At 42.3% G+C, this 26646-nt stretch overlaps 1 protein-coding gene across 1 annotated transcript; it reads right to left on the minus strand.

Annotated features, from left to right (window-relative positions):
• Positions 1 to 7734: 7734 nt before the first annotated feature.
• LOC123756901 (uncharacterized) lies at positions 7735 to 25876 on the minus strand. Its single transcript, XM_069331536.1, has 12 exons — positions 25366 to 25876; positions 23567 to 23773; positions 23198 to 23420; positions 20522 to 21130; positions 15317 to 15559; positions 15029 to 15152; positions 13458 to 13758; positions 12894 to 13078; positions 12292 to 12400; positions 11873 to 11950; positions 11144 to 11253; positions 7735 to 9267 (listed from the first exon to the last, which is right to left on the minus strand). The coding sequence occupies exons 1-12, from the start codon at positions 25753 to 25755 to the stop codon at positions 9093 to 9095; spliced, it is 2754 nt and encodes a 917-aa protein (XP_069187637.1). The 5' UTR covers positions 25756 to 25876; the 3' UTR covers positions 7735 to 9092.
• Between the last annotated feature and the right edge of the window lie 770 nt (positions 25877 to 26646).

Consider the following 26646-nt stretch of genomic DNA (forward strand, 5'->3'; position numbering starts at 1 on the left):
AGAGAGTGTTCACAGTAAAGTAGCAACACGCCTCCAGTCATTTAGAGAGTGTTCACAGTAAAGTAGCAACACGCCTCCAGTCATTTAGAGAGTGTTCACAGTAAAGTAGCAACACGCCTCCAGTCATTTAGAGAGTGTTCACAGTAAAGTAGCAACACGCCTCCAGTCATTTAGAGAGTGTTCACAGTAAAGTAGCAACACGCCTCCAGTCATTTAGAGAGTGTTCACAGTAAAGTAGCAACACGCCTCCAGTCATTTAGAGAGTGTTCACAGTAAAGTAGCAACACGCCTCCAGTCATTTAGAGAGTGTTCACAGTAAAGTAGCAACACGCCTCCAGTCATTTAGAGAGTGTTCACAGTAAAGTAGCAACACGCCTCCAGTCATTTAGAGAGTGTTCACAGTAAAGTAGCAACACGCCTCCAGTCATTTAGAGAGTGTTCACAGTAAAGTAGCAACACGCCTCCAGTCATTTAGAGAGTGTTCACAGTAAAGTAGCAACACGCCTCCAGTCATTTAGAGAGTGTTCACAGTAAAGTAGCAACACGCCTCGAGTCATTTAGAGAGTGTTCACAGTAAAGTAGCAACACGCCTCCAGTCATTTAGAGAGTGTTCACAGTAAAGTAGCAACACGCCTCCAGTCATTTAGAGAGTGTTCACAGTAAAGTAGCAACACGCCTCCAGTCATTTAGAGAGTGTTCACAGTAAAGTAGCAACACGCCTCGAGTCATTTAGAGAGTGTTCACAGTAAAGTAGCAACACGCCTCGAGTCATTTAGAGAGTGTTCACAGTAAAGTAGCAACACGCCTCCAGTCATTTAGAGAGTGTTCACAGTAAAGTAGCAACACGCCTCCAGTCATTTAGAGAGTGTTCACAGTAAAGTAGCAACACGCCTCGAGTCATTTAGAGAGTGTTCACAGTAAAGTAGCAACACGCCTCCAGTCATTTAGAGAGTGTTCACAGTAAAGTAGCAACACGCCTCGAGTCATTTAGAGTGTTCACAGTAAAGTAGCAACACGCCTCGAGTCATTTAGAGAGTGTTCACAGTAAAGTAGCAACACGCCTCCAGTCATTTAGAGAGTGTTCACAGTAAAGTAGCAACACGCCTCCAGTCATTTAGAGAGTGTTCACAGTAAAGTAGCAACACGCCTCGAGTCATTTAGAGAGTGTTCACAGTAAAGTAGCAACACGCCTCCAGTCATTTAGAGAGTGTTCACAGTAAAGTAGCAACACGCCTCCAGTCATTTAGAGAGTGTTCACAGTAAAGTAGCAACACGCCTCCAGTCATTTAGAGAGTGTTCACAGTAAAGTAGCAACACGCCTCCAGTCATTTAGAGAGTGTTCACAGTAAAGTAGCAACACGCCTCCAGTCATTTAGAGAGTGTTCACAGTAAAGTAGCAACACGCCTCCAGTCATTTAGAGAGTGTTCACAGTAAAGTAGCAACACGCCTCCAGTCATTTAGAGAGTGTTCACAGTAAAGTAGCAACACGCCTCGAGTCATTTAGAGAGTGTTCACAGTAAAGTAGCAACACGCCTCCAGTCATTTAGAGAGTGTTCACAGTAAAGTAGCAACACGCCTCCAGTCATTTAGAGAGTGTTCACAGTAAAGTAGCAACACGCCTCCAGTCATTTAGAGAGTGTTCACAGTAAAGTAGCAACACGCCTCCAGTCATTTAGAGAGTGTTCACAGTAAAGTAGCAACACGCCTCCAGTCATTTAGAGAGTGTTCACAGTAAAGTAGCAACACGCCTCGAGTCATTTAGAGAGTGTTCACAGTAAAGTAGCAACACGCCTCCAGTCATTTAGAGAGTGTTCACAGTAAAGTAGCAACACGCCTCCAGTCATTTAGAGAGTGTTCACAGTAAAGTAGCAACACGCCTCCAGTCATTTAGAGAGTGTTCACAGTAAAGTAGCAACACGCCTCCAGTCATTTAGAGAGTGTTCACAGTAAAGTAGCAACACGCCTCCAGTCATTTAGAGAGTGTTCACAGTAAAGTAGCAAGACGCCTCCAGTCATTTAGAGAGTGTTCACAGTAAAGTAGCAAGACGCCTCCAGTCATTTAGAGAGTGTTCACAGTAAAGTAGCAAGACGCCTCCAGTCATTTAGAGAGTGTTCACAGTAAAGTAGCAAGACGCCTCCAGTCATTTAGAGAGTGTTCACAGTAAAGTAGCAAGACGCCTCCAGTCATTTAGAGAGTGTTCACAGTAAAGTAGCAAGACGCCTCCAGTCATTTAGAGAGTGTTCACAGTAAAGTAGCAAGACGCCTCCAGTCATTTAGAGAGTGGTCACAGTAAAGTAGCAAGACGCCTCCAGTCATTTAGAGAGTGTTCACAGTAAAGTAGCAAGACGCCTCCAGTCATTTAGAGAGTGTTCACAGTAAAGTAGCAAGACGCCTCCAGTCATTTAGAGAGTGTTCACAGTAAAGTAGCAACACGCCTCCAGTCATTTAGAGAGTGTTCACAGTAAAGTAGCAACACGCCTCCAGTCATTTAGAGAGTGTTCACAGTAAAGTAGCAACACGCCTCCAGTCATTTAGAGAGTGTTCACAGTAAAGTAGCAACACGCCTCCAGTCATTTAGAGAGTGTTCACAGTAAAGTAGCAACACGCCTCCAGTCATTTAGAGAGTGTTCACAGTAAAGTAGCAACACGCCTCCAGTCATTTAGAGAGTGTTCACAGTAAAGTAGCAACACGCCTCCAGTCATTTAGAGAGTGTTCACAGTAAAGTAGCAACACGCCTCCAGTCATTTAGAGAGTGTTCACAGTAAAGTAGCAACACGCCTCCAGTCATTTAGAGAGTGTTCACAGTAAAGTAGCAACACGCCTCCAGTCATTTAGAGAGTGTTCACAGTAAAGTAGCAACACGCCTCCAGTCATTTAGAGAGTGTTCACAGTAAAGTAGCAACACGCCTCCAGTCATTTAGAGAGTGTTCACAGTAAAGTAGCAACACGCCTCCAGTCATTTAGAGAGTGTTCACAGTAAAGTAGCAACACGCCTCCAGTCATTTAGAGAGTGTTCACAGTAAAGTAGCAACACGCCTCCAGTCATTTAGAGAGTGTTCACAGTAAAGTAGCAACACGCCTCCAGTCATTTAGAGAGTGTTCACAGTAAAGTAGCAACACGCCTCCAGTCATTTAGAGAGTGTTCACAGTAAAGTAGCAACACGCCTCCAGTCATTTAGAGAGTGTTCACAGTAAAGTAGCAACACGCCTCCAGTCATTTAGAGAGTGTTCACAGTAAAGTAGCAACACGCCTCCAGTCATTTAGAGAGTGTTCACAGTAAAGTAGCAACACGCCTCCAGTCATTTAGAGAGTGTTCACAGTAAAGTAGCAACACGCCTCCAGTCATTTAGAGAGTGTTCACAGTAAAGTAGCAACACGCCTCCAGTCATTTAGAGAGTGTTCACAGTAAAGTAGCAACACGCCTCCAGTCATTTAGAGAGTGTTCACAGTAAAGTAGCAACACGCCTCCAGTCATTTAGAGAGTGTTCACAGTAAAGTAGCAACACGCCTCCAGTCATTTAGAGAGTGTTCACAGTAAAGTAGCAACACGCCTCCAGTCATTTAGAGAGTGTTCACAGTAAAGTAGCAACACGCCTCCAGTCATTTAGAGAGTGTTCACAGTAAAGTAGCAACACGCCTCGAGTCATTTAGAGAGTGTTCACAGTAAAGTAGCAACACGCCTCCAGTCATTTAGAGAGTGTTCACAGTAAAGTAGCAACACGCCTCCAGTCATTTAGAGAGTGTTCACAGTAAAGTAGCAACACGCCTCGAGTCATTTAGAGAGTGTTCACAGTAAAGTAGCAACACGCCTCGAGTCAGGTTGGACAGATTGAAAACTGGCCAGACAACGTACTAACACCGTCTGGGCTCTGGAAAGGCCTCAGCAGACTAAAGAATCAGTTGGCAACCATATTAGCAATACCTTCTAACTCAACAAATGTATACTTTACTTTTCTATTAACTGAATTAATTAATGGATTTCAGAGTTCACTTTGCAATGAAATTTTGTAACTGTTAGATGTGTTTCAGATGTTTATTTACTGAAAGTATTGATTTGTTGTTAAATAACAAGTAATACAAGTCTTATTTGACATTTGTTTACTGCACAAGCGTGACCGCAGAAGGCCTATTGGCCTACTTAGGCAGCTCCTATTTATATGAAACCAAACTAAGCCATATATATATATATATATATATATATATATATATATATATATATATATATATATATATATATATATATATATATATATATATAATGTCTGCCCTTCGCTTGAAACACTCTTGCGATCCCTCATCCCCTACGTTCCCCGATAATTAGTTGTATAATTCATCAGCCTCAACACCTACCGCTCCGAGGATGACCAAGAGGCGACCATTCTGAATGTCGTTCAATCCCTCGAGGAAAGCTTTATGAAGGGCGGGCTGCCAGGTCATGTAGGAGTGAGCGGCCATGACCCGACCCGTGGCCGGGTGCAGGGTCACCAGGTGGAGACCCGCGTGGAGCCGGACGGGTCCCCAACCCCAGGCGGCGGTGTGGTTCAGGGCGGCGTACACCTGTCAGAGAGAACTGGTGCACATCACAGCCAATAAAAACATGTTGGTGTAAGTTCACATTGTCTGGGTTTACACATGAAGTGCCTGAAGGATTGTAGTTGTTCAGACTCCAAACTGTAGATCAAATGTTGCACGAGGAGCTGAGAGACACCTGGGGCCAGATTCACGAAACAGTTACGCAAGCACTTACAAACCTGTACATCTTTTCTCAATCTTTGGCGGCTTTGTTTATAATTATTAAACAGTTAATGAGCTCCGAAGCACCAGGAGGCTGTTTATAACGATAACAACAGTTGATTGGGGGAAGTTTTCATGCTTGTAAACTGTTTTATAAATGTAACCGAAGTCGTCAAAGTTTGAGGAAAGATGTACACGTTCGTAAGTACTTGCGTAACTGCTTCGTGAATCTGGCCCCTGGTTCGTAAGTACTTGCGTAACTGCTTCGTGAATCTGGCCCCTGCTCTACGGTGTGGCCACACTTAAACTTCATGTTAATTAAGCTAACCTAATCAAAACTCTGAATGGATTGTTGATGTATAATTGTGTATGTTAACAAACTGTTTTCAACAACCATTTACAAGATGGGTATGGGGTCCACTCTCACCAACAGGGTGAGTATGGGGTCCACTGTCACCAACAGGGTGGGTATGGGGTCCACTCTCACCAACAGGGTGAGTATGGGGTCCACTGTCACCAACAGGGTGGGTATGGGGTCCACTCTCACCAACAGGGTGAGTATGGGGTCCACTCTCACCAACAGGGTGAGTATGGGGTCCACTGTCACCAACAGGGTGAGTATGGGGTCCACTCTCACCAACAGGGTGAGTATGGGGTCCACTGTCACCAACAGGGTGGGTATGGGGTCCACTCTCACCAACAGGGTGAGTATGGGGTCCACTGTCACCAACAGGGTGGGTATGGGGTCCACTCTCACCAACAGGGTGAGTATGGGGTCCACTCTCACCAACAGGGTGAGTATGGGGTCCACTGTCACCAACAGGGTGAGTATGGGGCCCACTCTCACCAACAGGGTGAGTATGGGGTCCACTGTCACCAACAGGGTGAGTATGGGGTCCACTCTCACCAACAGGGTGAGTACGGGGTCCGGTAAAATATGCGACGTGTTTGTAAAAAATGCAGCATCGTAAAATTAACGTTATCTATACATCGCCCTCAATAGGTTGAGTGAGTTGCTTGGGTTCGTACTCATCTGGTAAGGCAAAATAAACACTTTCATTTTTTACGTAACGGTAGATTGGAAGAATGTGCTGAATATAGAGAACTTAATTTACTATATTGTTAGTTAATAAGCTGAAAGTCTGTTGTAATTCACATGCAGACAGAACAGTGAAGGAGCCTCACCTGGCGACCGTCCACAGTCAGAGCAACACCTGTCATGTTGACAGTGATATCCAGGACCAGATGGTCGTCTGGGCTTACTGCTGGGGCCACGGAAACTGCATCTGCTTCTTCATCTTCGGGAACCTCAGTAGTTTGTTGTTCCTCGGTGACCGTACTTGTCGCGGCCTCTTGTAGTCTTGTAAGAGAAACTTGTAGAGCCTTATTATTATTATTATTAAATACTGTATTGTCATTAGTAACGTTATTTGACCTTGTCGGAGCAACACTTTCATCGTTACTGACCTTCAGGAGTGACCTTATGTTGCCGCCAGGATAGTTCACAGTGAGGAAGATCACAAGGAACATCGTGCAGACGAGTACAGTGGTCATCACTCGCTGTTTGGTGTTAATGACCATTGTTGTGGCTCCTTCGCTGGTGGGTGGTTGGTTGTAGAGTGACTGGTGAGGTGGTAGATGCAGGGGGAGAGGCTGGAGTCTGCGTCTGGGTCTAGTACATGAGTCTTTGGTGAAAGACGGATGCTGTCAGACAAATTGTTTTCTGAATACATAAATTTCACCAGTATGGAAAGCTTTCAACATTATTTATCCACAAGTATTTTCAGCACAACAATATTTGAAGCTGACACTCTTCAACAAATATGTAACAGTGATTATACTATTTGCTGTGAAACTTTGTGTTTATTGACTATACTGAAGCCCTTTACAAGTTACATACGTCCTTGTTCTTGCTTGTTATTGATGTAAGCTAGGCTTTGTATACCTGGTCTCAGCTCCTTAATTTCCGCATCTGATATAAACCCGTTGATATGTTTTCACAGTAGCAGGTAAATATACCAGTACATTTACTTTTAACAATCTGATTTTCACCTCTCTCATATATACTCGAATCTCTCATATTTGAAGAATGATTTCGTAGATATAAGTTCACTAATTCGTATATTATTGTGTTAATCAAAAGCATTCAGATGACCGCAATAATTCATTATACAAATAATATTTACAGTAGGAGGTCAGTGAATGGCACTTTGCTCTTGACAGTCAAGATTCCTCAGCGCCTGGACTGGCTCAGTGAGAGCTTCCTCTCCTACTGTAGTTCACTTCCAGGAAACTTGAAGACTTAATCCATATTGCCAGCTGCCACACACAGCTTTGTGATATTTTAGTGTTTGCGAATTTGTATTTAATATAAGTTTCTGTATTATTTTGCATGTTATATATGTTTATGTATATTTTGTTTTGGTTGTGGTTGGGGAAATAGTGTTGGTGGAGGGTGAGAGGGCGTGTGGGAGAGTGTATTTGGTCCTGCGGCAGTGTTGACGTGTGTTGGAGCTCCTGAGGCTGCTGCTGATGGCTTCATAGCTGTAAACACGTTTTGTGTTGCTAATTTTGATCTTAGTTACAACCACGATGCGGTGCGAGGAGCAGGTATCCATGCACACCTTCTCAAGTTATGTGTATATTTTTGTATTCAAGTGGTTTACATGGAACGAGACGTTGACTCCTGCTGGCCCTAAATGATGAACATATTCATCAGACTTGACTGAGCATGAGTTGTGTTAGAGCGTTCACTTGTGAAGTTTTACTGGGTATAGACTCGCAGATGTTTATGTTACTAAGCACATTCTTGTTCAAGTACTGACAGACACACACATAACCATATAGATTTCCATGGGCATTGTAACGAGAAATTATAAAGCACCTAATGGTCTCAACTTGTTAAGAGTGACTTGAATATGGATGATAATTGGAAGGTTACTTAAACATAAGAGAAACGTTTTATGATTTATTTACATATGAAACTAAAGCTTACATTGAATGTTATCTGTACAGATACACTTGGAGTCTCCCTTAAGTTACACACAAGGGTAGCCTACAAGGCTGGTCTTGGAAGGTGCGTCTTCAGCATGTAGCTGTTAGTGATGAAGGATATAAGACAGTTGTGCATCTCTCAAGATGCACGGGGGGGGGGGAGATGTGAACTGTTGATCTGGTTTGTGTTGTGTGTAGACTCAAGGAACACTCGAGTGTTACAATCACCCACGTGACCATTAATCTCCCAACTGACCCTCAGATACATTGCAACTATTACCTTAACAATCATTGTTATATGGAAACATGGCTCTGTAACTGAAGATTCTTACAGCGTAATACTAGTCAGTATAAGTGATTTGTTGCATTAATATGTGCAGCATCCACATATATAAATTGAAATTTATATAAATTAAAAATATATAACGGCCTGGCACCCTTTATATAATTTCAAAGTTCAATTTCAAATAATTAAAGAATGCTTACTTATTGGAAGTACGTAATAATGAGTTGATGGCTCTCAGTTCCCTTGAATTGATTTACAATGTTTAAGGTATGAATAATTCAATTTATACTTATTGCTTAAGAAGTAGGGATGATTTAAATATTTGTCATACAACAGATCTTGGCTACATATGCCTGGTCAAGAATGTACACTCACTGCCATGTCCTAACGATAGAAAATAAACAAAAGCTCAACCACCAACTTCACCAATCGTCAATTTAAATACAAATACTCACACACACACACACACACACACACACACACACACACACACACACACACAAAGGTATGCCACTAGAATAGTCCCAGAACTAAGAGGCATGGGTTACGAGGAAAGGCTGCGGGAAATGCACCTTACGACACTGGAAGACAGAAGAGTAAGGGGAGACATGATCACAACCTACAAAATCCTCATAGGAATCGACCGGGTAAACAAGGATAAACTATTCAACACTGGTGGGACGCGAACAGGGTGACACCGGTGGAAACTGAGTACCCACATGAGCCACAGAGACGTTAGAAGGAACTTTTTCAGTGTCAGAGTAGTTAACGGATGGAATGCATTTGGCAGTGATGTGGTGGAGGCTGGCTCCATACACAGTTTCAAATGTAGATATGATAGAGCCCAGTAGGCTCAGGAATCTGTACACCAGTTGATTGACAGTTGAGAGGCGGGACCAAAGAGCCAAAGCTCAACCCCCGCAAGCTCAAATAGGTGAGTACACACACACACACAGCATGACTAGCATTAGTCATAAGCATGACACAGCATTACCAGTTATGAGGCGGGACCAAAGAGCCAGAGTTCAACCCATGCAAGTACAACTAGGTGAGTACACACACACACACACTGCATTACACAATGTTGTAGTGCACAAAGCTCTTGAGAATTTTTTCCTCTGACAGTGAGAGCGTTGGTACCCTAAAAGCCATGTGCTCAATTATGGGTAGTTTCCTGAATGGAAAAGAGGTAGCATAATCTACATCCTCTTGTGTCACGCTGTAGATGTTTTCTGCTCTTCTAGTCATGCTACAGGAAATAAAAGAATCATTACATTAGTCTAAGACGTGTACAGCTTGACGTTTACAAATAGTAAAAAACTTATTGTTGTGAGCATGTGACCATCATGGTATAGTCATATGCTCTGACCACAACGACTTTGCCACTGTCCACCAGTTCTTATCATATTAAAAAGTTTCAGATAAAAAGTTTAAAACATTTATTTTCTTATAGGATTGTAAAACATTATACACAGATCTCTTGAAAATTCAAAAAAAATTATATTCATCATACTTTGCACGCAGCAGCGATACTTAGCAGTGAAGTTTCAGAACATTTAAAGAGTCAACTTTGAGCCAGGTCCCCACCCCCACCTCCTTCCCCAGGATTATCCACTGAATTCTCTTGTGCAACCACCCTGTACTTTTGAACAATTGTTCAGGTTGTTATAATTTTATATGCTTTGTATCTGTGTGAGAGAGAGGGTTGAGGGGAAGGTGGAGAAGGGTGAGAGGCAGGTAGAGAGGAAGATGGAGGAATAGGAGAGGTGTGGGGGTGGATAATAGAGAGGGATAAGGAGAAAAGAGAGAAGGGAAAATAATGAGAAAGGGAAAGGGAGGGAGGGTGCGAGAAAGAGAGAGGAGTGAGAAAAAGAGAGTGAGGTGTGTGAGAAATAGAGTGAGACAGACCCAGGTATCGTCAAATGCCTCCTCATATTATGCATGTAAATGAGTCGGTCCGAGTATTGCGGCAGAGGTTTTCTTATTGTAATAAATGCAGCTTTTGGTTTAATTATTTAAAATCATGAAAGCATGTGGGAAGGATCACAAGATATTTTTTGCAGCAGTCAATTTGACCGTCAGGGATACACGTCGTTGTTTAAGCCAGGTGTCATTATAGTGTGAAGGACAAGGCAGTAAAGGTAGAATCTACCGTTTCGTAACATGCATGACATGAGCATTATCGTAACTCCTCCAGGTCATTAGGAAACTTAAGGGCTATATTTCAAATCAAGATTCGACTTGGCATAGAGGAATTATTTAATCTAATTTGTGTATGAATTAACAGTTAATAGAGTAAACAGCTATTAACAGTAGATAAACTGTTAGAGTTGAGGACTGAAAACGGATGGGTGACAGGTAGAAAAGGAACGATTGAATTGTAAATGGACCGAAGCATGACAATACACAACCAAATTTAGGGCATTGTTGCAGGGGAGTTGCAAATGAGGATGTTGCAATGGTTCTTAATAATTACCCTTTTAGACAGGAATGACTCATATAGATTTATTGAACATAAAATATAAACAAGGATCCAAATGTCAGTGTTGGATTCTTGAACTGACCTTTAGTTTCCTTAGATATGTCATCCACCATCACATCTTCAAATAGAAAAGTACTAAACAAACTACTGCAAGTGATTTTGGTCCCTAATTTTTATATATAAGCTCTAAGTTAATAACATTGGCTATATATTCCTGGATGATACGTCTAAAGAAGTCGCAAATAACTATGATCAGAGCTTTTCTTGTACATTGCTTCACTCTCTTCTTGTGTACACTTAGCAAATACAAATTATTGCCAACTGATCCAAAACACTTAACCAAGCATAACCAAGTCTAAACTATGTGCTTATATTATTCTGAATAAAATAAATATTACATCGTATTATGAAAAGTAAGATTCAAGCCGCAGCATGAGGGAACATGGTTTGAAGATGAGCTGCCTTCACATAACTGTGTGTTAACTTCAGGTAGGTTTATTGTGTGTTTTGACACTTCACAATTGTTGAGAGAGTGTAAGTAATCAGTCGAGTCCCTTATCTTGGTCTCCCACACAATTGTAGACCTGTCAGTTAGCTGAGGATAATCCAGTAATATTGGTTACCAATATTTGCATTGACCTACCAGAAGGGGGAGTTGGGACAGCCGATGACGTAAAGCTGGTTACCGTAGAAGGAAGTTGTGAACATCATCTCTAGGTTCTCGAAGAAGTAATGATCGTCCAATCCCAGACACTGCCGAGGATAAAGACATATCATAGGGTATGACAAAGTTTCTCTGGTTGCCCCCTTTAACAGCAGGTATTCTCTTAAAACACATAAATGGAAACAAATATGGTAATCCTGGTATAGTGTGGAATGGTTTTTTTTCTGACATTGTGTGCAACATTACCGATTTGCATATGGCAGATGGATTAAAAACTACCAAGATCAGGAACTTCGAAAGCCTGGATGCACTGGTCGACGCACAGGGCCTGGGTGTACTGGTCGAGCAAGGGTCCTGTGTGTGGTAGTCCTTCTGAGACCTTCACTGGGTCCTGAATCACATTGGTGTTGAGGATCACTTCAGTGCTAACACAGCACGCTAGAGGACATCTTAGGGTCCTCATCATAATTTATTAATTCATGAGACATAGCTTCTATGATGAAAATGCTGAATTCGTCCTATCTAGGTCTACTCATAACGAATATAATACTTGCATTTTGGCTTTATGCACTCTGGAATATTCGAGGGCAGATATCCAGACTGAGTGCAGTGCAATGGGTACCTATTAGTCATCCGTGGATATCATTCTCTAACACATGGCAATATAGTAGCAGCTCAAGGTTATGAGACAATGGCAGAATTTCTTACTCTGGCGACAACGTAGTAAGCCTTGGAGGAGCTCATCTCGAATGGCGTGTTCACATACACCACGAAGCTCTGGTTCATCTGAAAAACATAAAAATATATTTTAGAGTGGAAGAAAAAGGGCGATGAGTTAAAGGGGGCTTCATCATGGGGTGGGGTGACCAGCTGGGGGCTTCATCATGGGGTGGGGTGACCAGCTGGGGGCTTCATCATGGGGTGGGGTGACCAGCTGGGGGTTTCATCATGGGAAAGACTGGATATTCAAGTATAGCCACAGATCTATACCAGCGGTCTTATGAAGACAACGTGAAGGTAACCTTACATTGGCACAGTACTTGGCACTCACCTGGTGCCGGGGTATGGGCAGCTGACATTGGCACTCACCTGGTGCCGGGGTATGGGCAGCTGACATTGGCACTCACCTGGTGCCGGGGTATGGGCAGCTCCACACACGGGTGCTTACTGAAGTGCACCACATGTCCTGTACGGATGTTGTTTGTGTGCAACTTGAGGTAGTTGTTCAGCTCTGCCCTGTGGACCAGCACGTGTAAAACATATACAACATTCTTTTAATGCTAATCGGCCTTTAATTAATTCAAGAACTGAAATTTGGGATATTGCTAATTGGAATTTTATCCTTTTTCTTGATTACTCGGGAAAATTTTGATCCCTTTTTTTATTTGAAAATTTGAACATTTTTGATTTTCTTTATACAAGAGAAAAAATATAATTAATTAAATAATTTGTTCCTGCTGTTTTTGTTTACCTAATTGATAATACCTTTTGACTGATAAAGTGTTTATCTTACCCGTGGACGTGGAGGGTGACAACTTACCCATGGACGTGGAGGGTGACAACTTACCCGTGGACGTGGAGGGTGACAACTTACCCGTGGACGTGGAGGGTGACAACTTACCCGTGGACGTGGAGGGTGACAACTTACCCGTGGACGTGGAGGGTGACAACTTACCCGTGGACGTGGAGGGTGACAACTTACCCGTGGACGTGGAGGGTGACAACTTACCCGTGGAGGTCGAGGGTGACGTTGAGGAGAGCGTTGAGGGGCCGCTGGTTGTAGTACTGCTCTTGTTCTATACCGGTGACGTGGACTCCCCCTCCCCCACGGTGCTTGGTGCGTGGGATCTCCGGCACCAGGATGTCCCGATCACCCATGATGGTCTGTCTCGTCCACAGGTCCCAGTCCACACGCTGTCATACAGACAAATGTCAGATCTCGCTGGCCTTTGTTCATGCCTGTGGCACAGTCAACTGTCAGATTTCAAGTATTAATAAATTAAAAAAATTCCTATCTTAATGGCTAATTGCGAAATGTGAAATTGTCAGAATGGACTCCTGATAATTTCTATAGTTACCTATGCAAAATTAGCATCCAACCAGTGAGGACACTCTCCTTACACCATCACTGTAACTGTTGACCTGGTTTCCTAATGATCTAGTAATTATTTGAGTTATTTAACAAAATCTCTGGGAGTGAAAAGCAAAACATCTATGCCAATGGAGTTGTGTATGTGGTTTGACTGATCTAGACTGTCAACCTTACTACGCTGCTCATATGATATTTCCTGACCTGGTTCATAGGAGCCCAGTTATTGATCATTTCATTTGCTACTTGTCTCCTGACCATCCAGCCATAGGCAGGGGCCCCGTGGACCCTGTAGAGACGCGTGGGGTCGAGGGCGGTGTGGCTGAAGGCGTTGCTGTTGTAGGCGTTGACACACAGCAATTTTGGGTCTGACGTGAGCAACTGTGCTGTCTGGTGGAAGTACCTAATGAGGTAAATAATACAATATTTGAAAAGTATTTGGGAGTCAAAATCGGTAACTTGAAACCTAGACGATGATGCATAATAGCTCAAAATAAAGCACATGCTATTTTATTCAGATTTAAAAGCATTATTTGTTAGCAATAATTTGCTGTTGCACCATCACGAATCACCAAATTATTAATCAACACAGTTTCCATCAGAAGCCCCCCACTGGACCTCACAACACTATAGATGCGGTTCCTCCCTTTGGTATTACCACAAATGACTTGGGATGTCAAGGTACACGACTACATATATGATTTGATCTTCTTAGCACTTATTTGAAGGAGTGCTTTCAAATAAGTGCTTTAAGTGCTTCTTAGCACTTATATGAATGAATGAGTTATGTACTTGAATCCCTTCAAGTACATAATTCACTATTGACATAGTTCACAGTAGCTCCAGTCGGTCGCAGTGATGCTCCCACAATCTACAATATTCACTATAACTTCTCGGGAGATGTCGTCACTTGCCTCATATTTCAAGCTAGTGAACAAATCCACAAGGACCGTGACGAGGATTCGAACCTGCGTCCGAGAGCATCTCAGACGCTGCCTTAATCGACTGAGCTACGACATGGTTGAATGTTTCAAGCTAGAGTTATGTTTTAAGCTAGGTTATGTTTCAAGCTAGTGTTAATATCTTGGTGTCCCTTTTACTTAACTAGTTGAATGCCCTATCTTTCTAGAGCTTAATCACTAATAACACAGTTCACAACACTGCTTGTGAGATGACCCAGTTGTCCCTACATTAAACAGTTACCACTAAACAGGTCTCTTGTTGACTTCAGTAGAGAAAAAACTCACATGTATTAGTCTTTAGGGGTTAATGTTTCCAGAAACTCGCATGAATTGATTGTTAGGTCTCCTGCAGTTTTCTCTTGTTCTTATGTATTGGTCATTAGGTCTCCTGCGGTTTCCTAATGGTTTCCTATATAACAAACATACAAATTTATTCAAGCTAACTTAAGCGTAACTTTTTTGGTAGTTCTACATTCTCGTTAAGATCCAGTAAGTCTCAGGTAAATCAGAGTGGTATTAAGATGGGCTGTGGTATTGTACCATTGAGAAAATGGGTGGGAGTAGTCGGATAAGTATAACCGAGGTACTGCTGGGCAAAAATAAGCTGTCCCCTTCGTGGGCCAATAAGCATATGTATTTCTTGATGTTATGCTCCTCTGTAAATTTTGTGTTGATCTTGACGATTCAGGAACTTTGTATTGAAAGTTAGAGTCTGAGACTGAAACGTGTATGGAATTGGAGGTCGAGAAATGCCAGGCATATGTTATAAAGATTAATTGAATGTGGTCAATGATTGGGGTAACTTCGGCTCACGGGATGAAGTCTGGAGCCAGTTGAAGATCGTCCTCGAGGATAATGGCCTTATCCACCTGTGGGTAACGTTGGAATACCTTCGCCAGGACGTATTTCATGTGACAGTTAACACGGTCTGACGATCCTGTGAATATGAACTGTCAATAAATCAATTATCTTAGGACAAAACATATGTTAACAAAGCTATAAAAACATAATCTGCTTCGAGATTTTACGATTTTAAATGAATGTCACATCTGTCACCTATAAAAATCAAGTATCATTAAACAATAAGCGATGGTCACTCGCCCATGTAGGCGGGATTGTGGTGTTGGACTAGAGGGAGGTGGAGGAGGGCAGCCAGCGCCTGGGCCTCGGGGTTGTGGCCGTCGACAAAGATGGTGATGGGTGTGTTGGTGCCGCCGGGGCTGGCCCACACCTGCCCCACCTGACGCAGGACGTGGGGCAGCCGGCGAGCTGTCACTATGGCCACAGGGATCACCTCCTTCATCTCGTACTCCACCTCATACACAACACTATTAGTCCGCAGACCTTACAACAACCAATTGTAATATTTTAAAGTATTACAGCATTACATGTTAACCAAAATTCCGCAAGACACAATACGGAATTTCTTTCCTTGTTATATAACATGTTTTGTAAGTTGGACAATAGGAGCAATATCTTACTGGGTGTTGTGGGAGGGGCGACCAGGGCGGGTGGTGACAGGTGCAGAAGTCACCATAACCGTCATAAGTGTCACAGAAGGCGGCCCTCTCCTGCAGCCCCGCCACGCCATACCACCCACACCCTCCACCTGGAAGGAAAAGGTGATAAATCTAAGTAGGGTTAAATCTTGGGCAGGGTGATATGATCAGGTACCACTCCTTCATTCAGCTTGTGCACCCAGAAATAATTATGAACCTGGAAGTAAAACTATTGACGAATCTTGTAGAGAAAACAATTTGCTGAAGAATCTAACCCGATCCAGCACTTGACGCAAGGTCTAAGTTCCATTATAAATATATGTATAAATTACAAAAACGTGGCACAGCTAAATTCTGATTTTCCAGGTGATTGGTTAGAGGATCATCTGTATGTACGGACTTCAATTGCTCAAACAGCACATGGATTGAGGCAATAAATGTCAATGGTATATCCTGTACTTAACATTAGAGAAACATGTGACTATAGGAGACTTCAGATGGCCAGTTAACCCATGCGAGGCAGCTCCTATTTATATCAACCCAAACTGTACATGACTGTACGGTCGTGTGGTCTAGTCTGGGTTCGAATCCTTCTGGGGTGTGGAGTTTTCAGTTATATATATATATATATATGTATATATATATATATATATATATATATATATATATATATATATATATATGTATATATATGGTACCCCCTTTATATATATATATATATATATATATATATATATATACAATCTATATATATATATATATATATATATATATATATATATATATATATATATATATATATATATATATATATATAATGGGTTCGAGTCACTTCTGGGGTGTGAGTTTTCAGTTGTATATAGTCCTGGGGACCATTCAGGCTTGTTTGCATATATATATATATATATATATATATATATATATATATATATATATATATATATATATATATATATATATATATATATATTTTATTAAATATGACCGAAAAAGTAAGATTAATAATTCTAACACGAATTTTCTCAATCTTTCGTACATTATGCTTCACTGTTGGAGGTAAATCAAAAATCACTTCTCCAAAATTCATTTTTATTTCTAGTCTGACGCGACACGGGCGCGTTTCGTAAAACTTATTACATTTTCAAAGACTTCACAAATACACAACTGATTAGAACTTGCGTTTCCCTGATTTTATATCTACATTTGAGTGAGGTGGGAAGGGTGATGTGGCATTACATTTGAGTAAGGTGGGAAGGATGATGTGGCATTAGAGGATATTAATAGGGTATTAAAAGTATCAACACAAGACAGAACACGAAACAATGGATATTGAATAGAAGTGTTTGTAGAAAGCCTATTGGTCCATATTTCTTGATGCTTCTCTATTGGAGCGGAGTCTTGAGGTGGGTAGAATATAGTTGTGCAATAATTGGCTGTTGATTGCTGGTGTTGACTTCTTGATGTGTAGTGCCTCGCAAACGTCGAGCCGCCTGCTATCGCTGTATCTATCGATGATTTCTGTGTTGTTTACTAGGATTTCTCTGGCGATGGTTTGGTTATGGGAAGAGATTATATGTTCCTTAATGGAGCCCTGTTGTTTATGCATCGTTAAACGCCTAGAAAGAGATGTTGTTGTCTTGCCTATATACTGGGTTTTTTGGAGCTTACAGTCCCCAAGTGGGCATTTGAAGGCATAGACGACGTTAGTCTCTTTTAAAGCGTTCTGTTTCGTGTCTGGAGAGTTTCTCATGAGTAGGCTGGCCGTTTTTCTGGTTTTATAGTAAATCGTCAGTTGTATCCTCTGATTTTTGTCTGTAGGGATAACGTTTCTATTAACAATATCTTTCAGGACCCTTTCCTCTGTTTTATGAGCTGTGGAAAAGAAGTTCCTGTAAAATAGTCTAATAGGGGGTATAGGTGTTGTGTTAGTTGTCTCTTCGGAGGTTGCATGGCTTTTCACTTTCCTTCTTATGATGTCTTCGATGAAACCATTGGAGAAGCCGTTATTGACTAGAACCTGCCTTACCCTACAGAGTTCTTCGTCGACTTGCTTCCATTCTGAGCTGTGGCTGAGAGCACGGTCGACGTATGCGTTAACAACACTCCTCTTGTACCTGTCAGGGCAGTCGCTGTTGGCATTTAGGCACATTCCTATGTTTGTTTCCTTTGTGTAGACTGCAGTGTGGAAACCTCCGCCCTTTTCCATGACTGTTACATCTAGAAAAGGCAGCTTCCCATCCTTTTCCGTCTCGTAAGTGAAACGCAGCACGGAACTCTGCTCAAATGCCTCCTTCAGCTCCTGCAGATGTCTGACATCAGGTACCTGTGTAAAAATGTCGTCAACATACCTGCAGTATATGGCCGGTTTCAAGTTCATGTCGACTAAGACTTTTTGCTCGATGGTACCCATGTAGAAGTTTGCAAAACAGGACACCTAGGGGAGAACCCATAGCGACCCCATCTACTTGCTTATACATGTGCCCATCCGGGCTCAAGAAGGGTGCCTCTTTAGTACAAGCTTGGAGTAGTTTCCTCAGAATACTTTCTGGCATGTCAAGAGGAGTACAGGCTGGATCACGATACACTCTGTCGGCTATCATTCCGATTGTCTCGTCCACAGGTACGTTGGTGAACAGCGATTCTACGTCCAACGAGGCTCTTATCCCTGTGGCCCGTGCGCCCCGCAGTAAGTCCACAAATTCCTTTGGAGACTTCAGGCTGAAGGCGCAAAGGGTAAGGTAAGGCAGGTTCTAGTCAATAACGGCTTCTCCAATGGTTTCATCGAAGACATCATAAGAAGGAAAGTGAAAAGCCATGCAACCTCCGAAGAGACAACTAACACAACACCTATACCCCCTATTAGACTATTTTACAGGAACTTCTTTTCCACAGCTCATAAAACAGAGGAAAGGGTCCTGAAAGATATTGTTAATAGAAACGTTATCCCTACAGACAAAAATCAGAGGATACAACTGACGATTTACTATAAAACCAGAAAAACGGCCAGCCTACTCATGAGAAACTCTCCAGACACGAAACAGAACGCTTTAAAAGAGACTAACGTCGTCTATGCCTTCAAATGCCCACTTGGGGACTGTAAGCTCCAAAAAACCCAGTATATAGGCAAGACAACAACATCTCTTTCTAGGCGTTTAACGATGCATAAACAACAGGGCTCCATTAAGGAACATATAATCTCTTCCCATAACCAAACCATCGCCAGAGAAATCCTAGTAAACAACACAGAAATCATCGATAGATACAGCGATAGCAGGCGGCTCGACGTTTGCGAGGCACTACACATCAAGAAGTCAACACCAGCAATCAACAGCCAATTATTGCACAACTATATTCTACCCACCTCAAGACTCCGCTCCAATAGAGAAGCATCAAGAAATATGGACCAATAGGCTTTCTACAAACACTTCTATTCAATATCCATTGTTTCGTGTTCTGTCTTGTGTTGATACTTTTAATACCCTATTAATATCCTCTAATGCCACATCATCCTTCCCACCTTACTCAAATGTAATGCCACATCACCCTTCCCACCTCACTCAAATGTAGATATAAAATCAGGGAAACGCAAGTTCTAATCAGTTGTGTATTTGTGAAGTCTTTGAAAATGTAATAAGTTTTACGAAACGCGCCCGTGTCGCGTCAGACTAGAAATAAAAATGAATTTTGGAGAAGTGATTTTTGATTTACCTCCAACAGTGAAGCATAATGTACGAAAGATTGAGAAAATTCGTGTTAGAATTATTAATCTTACTTTTTCGGTCATATTTAATAAAATATGTCTACAGGAAAGACTGCTACCAAAATATACTAATATATATATATATATATATATATGGTACCCCCTTTATATATATATAATATATATATATAATATATATATATATATATATATATATATATATATATATATATATATATATATATATATGGTACCCGCTTTATATATATAATATATTATATATATATATGGTACCCCCTTTATATATATATATATATATATATATATATATATATATATATATATATATATATATATATATATATATATATATATATAAAGGGAGTACCACCTCTGGTGCAATTGTGGGGAGCCGGTCTGCCGAACGGACAGCACACTGGGCTTGTGATCCTGTGGTCCCGGGTTCGATCCCGGGCGCCGGCGAGAAACAATGGGCAGAGTTTCTTTCACCCTATGCCCCTGTTACCTAGCAGTAAAATAGGTACCTGGGTGTTAGTCAGTTGTCACGGGCTGCTTCCTGCGGGTGGAGGCCTGGTCGAGGACCGGGCCGCGGGGACACTAAAGCCCCGAAATCATCTCAAGAATCTGAAGATAACCCACAGCCTCAAAGAAGGAAACACAGAGCATTCAGAGAAGAACTTGCCATTTAACTCTGACTACGGAGGAGTGTTCACTTCTCCTGCCACTCCCTTTTTTATGTTGTACACTTTATTATGCTTTATTATACATGGTTATACAGTTACATATATGATTGTTTAAAAAAAATAAACATTAAGAGGACATAAGAGGAAGTTTGTTTCCTAGAGGCTGTAGATTTCTTCGAACTCCTCCGACGCCGGGCAGAAACCGAGGACGAAGCGGGCATTCCCCCTCTGGATCGCGACACTGAGGCGCTGAAAGAGAAAACTTGCTGCTCTAGGGTCTCTTGTGGTGTCAATGAGCCTGGAACCAAGATCCTTAAGAAACCTTCTTGCGCTCTCTCCTCATGGGCCTAGGGTCTCAGATCCTATTAGAATGAAGTTGTACCGGTGATCTAATTCAATGTACTTGGTTGACTTGTATCTTTCTCTGTGCGTGTCGCCGCGGCTCCTACTTGGCCGGCAGAGAGGTTGATGTATGTGGTTGCCAGGGTGGATACACAAGTATAGTCCCATGCCAACTGTCTACCACCCTTCCAAGGGCGCAGTGTGATTCCGGCTGGTCGGCAGGCAAAGCTAACAGAGTCACAGTTCAATAGATTGCGGGGTTCTCTCTCTGCTGGACACTGAGCAAAGACAAGGGTTTTCTTAATGATGTCATTGACTTCATCGTGCCTAGAGTCCCAACTGCCAGGTTTTCCACATTGCAGGCCATGCAATCCATATTCGTCAGCATCTGTCTCACCACAAATACACCTATGAACAGTGTGGATAGGGGCAGCAAACCGGAGAGCTACTGCAATACGGAGCTCCTGCAGATCAAGACGTGTGCCTGTCGCAGACATAAGGACTGCCAAAAGGAAGTTCCCTGCATGGGGAGCCTGCACAGCTGTGATGCGTGCACGATCACTTTGGGTTGTTGCTGCCTCCAGTAAAGCTGTGGTTTCTTTGTCTGCAATGTGACTGTCCGAGCTGGATTGTTTCTTGGCTTTCGGCATGGTTGGTTTGAGTGCTGGGTCTGCCATGGTACCCCATTTTGTGTCGCATTCCATGTAGTGGGAGTCCTGTATCCCTACTACGTCACACATGTCAGGTAGAATTTCCTTAACCAGGTCATCTGATGTTGAGGGGGAAGACAGGAAGGCTGGGACAGCAATTTGGGTGGCGGTGCGGACACCCAAGCCGCCGAGCCTGACAGGAAGAGTAGCTTGTTTCCACTGGCATTAGTTGAGGGAGAGGTTAACAACTTTTTCCAGCATTGTCTTCAGTAAGAGGTCATACTCTTCAAGCTTTGGGCTGTCGTAGGATGGGGCGCACCTCAGAAAGTTGGTTAACTTCGGAAAGGATAGACATTTAGTGAGTAGATATAAAGCATCGTGGGCGTCGATGTCACCTATCCTGTCTTTCATCCTCCTGAGGTCTGTGATTTTCTTATCAAGGATTTCATCAGTGGCGTTAGACCCAAGGGGGGCTCCAAGGAGTGCTGTTTTCAGCCCTAATGACATGAGCTCCAGGCAAGGCAGACCTTATTCTAGTTATGATGTTTGGGTTGGAGGAGACTACTTCACACTTGAAAGGGTTCAGGAAAAGACCCAGGCTTACTTCTTGTTCTCTTATTTTTCTGATGTCTTCCAAGAGGTGGTCTGGGGCACTATAGCTTCCAGCTATAGTGATGGATGATAGCACTTTAGCTTCCAGCTATAGTGCCATCATCCTCATAATTCTGTGTACTGGAATTGGCACTGGCACTGAAAGCTATAGTGCCATCATCCAAAAACCAGATGTTGAACTCGCTGGACAAGCTTTCTGTGATTTCTTTTAGACCTCAGGCAGGAAAGAAGAGGAGCTAGGGGATCACCTTGCTGAACACCTTCACATGATCTAATTTCGTGTTCATCAAAGAGCAGCTTTGACTCACCACTGTAGCATGATAGTATGAACGGGGTAGAGGGGCCGGAAATGGCGATGTACGGCACAAAGCACTGAATCTCTTCTAATCATGTTGAAGGCAGTCTTAAAGTCCAGTTTGAGCAGGGCCTTTTCGTCAGAAATGTTGGTGATGTATGCTCGTGCTGCATAAGCAGCCGCTTCACAGCCTTGGGGGATCCCAAATCCTAGCTGAATTGGTTTTAGCAATTCAGCCGCTTGCTGGCTGACAACCGGAGAGCAGCCTTGGCAACCAGGCGTCGAAGAGTGTTGCCAACAGCGATTGACCGGATTCCATCATCTTTCTTTTTGAGAGCACAGAGGGAGGCACCAAAACAGATGGGCCTGATGACCTCAGGTATATCACTAGCCAGGCACGCAATGACGAACCTTGTGAATTCCATAAGAAGATCTTGTGCAGCATCACCAACCGCAGGATTTAACGTTTGCTTGATGTGTTGAGGTTTTAATCCTGTAAAGCCGCCTGCTAACCTAGGTGGAATAGAAAGGGCTGCTTTGTAGACCTCAGATTCACCTACAGTAAATGGGTCTGAAATGGTCTCGGCTGGTGGCGGAACGATGTTGTCGCCTTGAAGGGCTCTGGGTGGGTGCTTCCTTTGCAGGGCCTGTGCTGTGGCTGAGTTTCGAGGAGCAATTTTCTCGTCACTGGTAAGGACTCTAATACCACTTGCGGTGTTATATATATATTGTATATGTATTCTGCTGTTTTAAAGAGCCTCAGGACAGATTGCAGTAACAGGAGATTTGATGACTTTATTAACATGTATTTGGCCTTTGTTTATGAGTACAGGCTGTAGTGCTGAGGGAAAATGGAGCCCTAGAAAGTGAAGTGTTTGGTGAGTGACTTGAGATTCTATATTAAATATGGAGGATGAAAGGTGTTTAGTAAGCCTCTACGGCTGCTCTTGTGAAAGCTGAATGGATTCAAAATCGTCCTTTACCATCTTCCCCTGATAACGCCCTGATGTAAGAGCAGTTGCAGTGAATGACGTCAGTCCAAGCAGCGAATCACATCAGTCCCAGCCCTCTGCTCTCACTCTTGCGTGTTACAGTGTTTGAGCGCACATCATGCTTCTCATACTGACGTCCAAAGGATACCCAAGTACAGGAGAAGTATGGCAGCAACTTCAACACTCACCTTGCATGCGAGGGGCCGAGACGTGAAGACTGAGCGGCGAGACGTCCAGCTTGTGGATGTTATGTTTTGGGAGGAAGGTGGTGAGGGCCTCGAGCAGCACCCCGCCGCCCTTGTGCACCAGCAGGCACCACGCGTCCTTGTAGGCCAACCTGTCGATGTAGAGGGCGCCCATCTCCTCCAGCACCCGTATTGTCGTCGTCTTCAAGAATGTCGTGAATTCTGGCTGCAATGTAAGTTTTTGTACGTATTTTTTCAAACAATGTCTGAAGTCATTTATTATAAAATATATATCATTTGCAAGTTTTTATATGCATATAATTTAAATCTGAAAGCCTTTATTTTGAATCAGTACATAGTGTTAACACTTACTGCGCCCATGATGACCAAGAGGCGGCCTTCCTGGATGTCTGCCAAAGCTTTGAGGAAAGCTTTATCAAGACTGAATTGCCAGGTCATGAAGGAGTGTGCGGCCATGACCCGACCCGTGACCTGGTGCAGGGTGACCAGATGGAGACCAGCGTGGAGTCGGACAAGTTCTTTATCCCAGGTGTCGGTGTTGTTCAGGTCGGTGTAAACCTGTCAGGGAGAGTTGGTGTGGATCAGGTCGGTGAAAACCTGCCAGAGCTGCTGTGGATCACATTGTGTAGTGAAGTAAAACATGTAGTGTGAAAGATTACATTCAGATTGTAATATTACATTACATTTTTAGATAGAGAAAGATTGTCTGGGTGCATGGGACTGCCCACCGCATCGGTTCGAATCTTCATCACGGCTCCTATAGATTTTTTCAAAGATTACATTTTTGTTTTTTTGTTTTTTTGAGATATATACAAGAGTTGTTACATTCTTGTACAGCCACTAGTACGCGTAGCGTTTCGGGCAAGTCCTTAATCCTATGGTCCCTGGAATACGATCCCCTGCCGCGAAGAATCGTTTTTTCATCCAAGTACACATTGTTACGGATGACATAGAATAAGAGAACTGGTTCATTAACTGTTCAGTTTGACACGTTCAACCCAGTGTAGTTATGAGTAGTTTAATATTGTGTAATATTTAACTGAGGAAAACAGTACATTCCATTAACAGGAAAGAAAAGCTACCCTTTGGCCATAGGCCTTAACCTTACCAAATGTTCCTGGGTAATTTCTCAGTAAAGGGAGGTTATTAAAGGGTTATTCCTTATTTCTCATGCTGCTTGGCCTTTAGACTCGTACAGCCACTGAACTAAGAGTCTAATAACATTGTGACCGAGTTACATTATGTCTGCATCATCAGATATGCTGCGGTTCAGTTCTTAGTCGACATGTGTCACAATTCAATTTCTGTTTTTATTATGCACCCCATACCCATCCCGTGGGCAGTGGTGGAAAGGGTTACAGAGGCACATAATGGGTTCAGGAACTGAACCAATAGTTAATTTAGCTAAGCAAGTAACAATCTTTTGTAGCTAGTGTCACAGTTGGTTACGTTTTGTGTTGCATCGAGAAACCCACCAGGGCTGTGAGGTGGGCACGAACCTTCGACCCCGGCATTGCCAGTCGCATACTCTACCACTGGACCACTGTGATTTTGTTATTTAAAAACAGAAAATTCAAATTGGTTTATTTGAATTAATATTATTATATTATATTAAGAACTTGAATTACTGACTTAGTTATGTTAGTTTAGGTTAGGTTTGGTCATATTTCTACGTTAGTGTTAACTCAAATTAAAAAATATTAAATCGTGTATAATGTAATGAAAAGTTTTATCATTTCATATGAAAAGAAATTTGAAAAATATATAACTTCAGGAAAACTTGGCTTATTAGGCAAGCGCTCATAAGTTTTCACCCATTGCAGTTTGATATAATTTGAAGTCTGTGAAAAGTATATTGGAAGAATATATATTCTTCTATGTTATGTATTAGTATATAATGCTGGAAATTTTCCACATAATAGGGGGTACGAGGTTTACGACTATGAACCCAATTACAGGGCACAAAGGGAGCAATAATCGCCCTGATTCACAGACTACATTTTTGTAAATGGTTTTCAACCTTCATTTCATAATTGTGTTGCTCTGTTTTTTCGTTTTGGTATTTAGCTTTTAGCCTGCTGGTGCCCCTAAAACTGAGAGAACATCTTAGTACACGCAGCACGCACACAAAAACAGTCAATGAACCTCACCTGGCGACCGTCCACAGTCAGAGCAACACCTGTCATGTTGACAGTGATATCCAGGACCAGATGGTCGTCTGGGCTTACTGCTGGGGCCACGGAAGCTGCGTCTGCTTCTTCATCTCCGGGAACCTCAGTAGTTTGTTGTTCCTCGGTGACAGTACTTGTCGCGGCCTCTTGTAGTCTTGTAAGAGAAACTTGTAGAGTCTTATTGTTATTAAATACTGTATTATCATTAGTAACGTTATTTGGCCTTGTCGGAGCAACACTTTCATCGTTACTGACCTTCAGGAGTGACCTTATGTTGCCGCCAGGATAGTTCACAGTGAGGAAGATCACAAGGAACATCGTGCAGACGAGTACAGTGGTCATCACTCGCTGTTTGGTGTTAATGACCATTGTTGTGGCTCCTTCTCTGCTAGGCTGTTACTTGGGTGTGCAGCTTTGCTCATTATTCACACACAAGATCTCTGAGTTGCAGACTTGCACAGTGAGAGGCTCCTCGCCTGCTGCAGTGTACCTTCAGGAAGTTACTGAAATATCTCCTAAAATTAGCACTCATTATAATCAGCCACGTAATGCACCTTCAGGAAGTTACTGAAATATCTCCTAAAATTAGCACTCATTATAATCAGCCACGTAATACACCTTCAGGAAGTTACTGAAATATCTCCTAAAATTAGCACTCATTATAATCAGCCACGTAATGCACCTTCAGGAAGTTACTGAAATATCTCCTAAAATTAGCACGCATATTAATCAGCCACGTAATGCACCTTCAGGAAGTTACTGAAATATCTCCTAAAATTAGCACTCATTATAATCAGCCACGTAAGACCCTCCGGAAAACTTTCCGACTTCTATAATTATTTCTTGCTGTAATCTGCCACGTAGATTATTGTGCTTTTTTAACAGTTGTACTTCTGGTGTAAATTGTTAATGTGTATTATATAAAAGTTTCTGAATATTTGTTATTGGTTGCTGAAGTGTGGTTGCTAGAGGGCCGGGAGAGGCCGTCTGGTACCTTAGAGCTTACTGGGTGTGGAGTCAGTGTTGACGTGTGCTGGACCTCCTGCTGCTGCTGACGGCTACACAGCTCAGTAAACTTTACTATTTTTGTCTTGCTAGTGTTGCCAGCTGGCTGTAAACAATGATTATTTCCATCATTACTTTGATTCAGCTTGAATTGTGTTAGATAATATGCTCACTTATAGAATTATTCTGGGTGAAAATTGTCAATTGTTTATGTAAATAAGTAAATTTTTGTTCGAATAATTGACAGATCAGACA

The sequence above is a fragment of the Procambarus clarkii genome, chromosome 26 (assembly GCF_040958095.1).
Source record: "Procambarus clarkii isolate CNS0578487 chromosome 26, FALCON_Pclarkii_2.0, whole genome shotgun sequence".
Taxonomy (NCBI): Eukaryota; Metazoa; Arthropoda; class Malacostraca; order Decapoda; family Cambaridae; genus Procambarus; species Procambarus clarkii.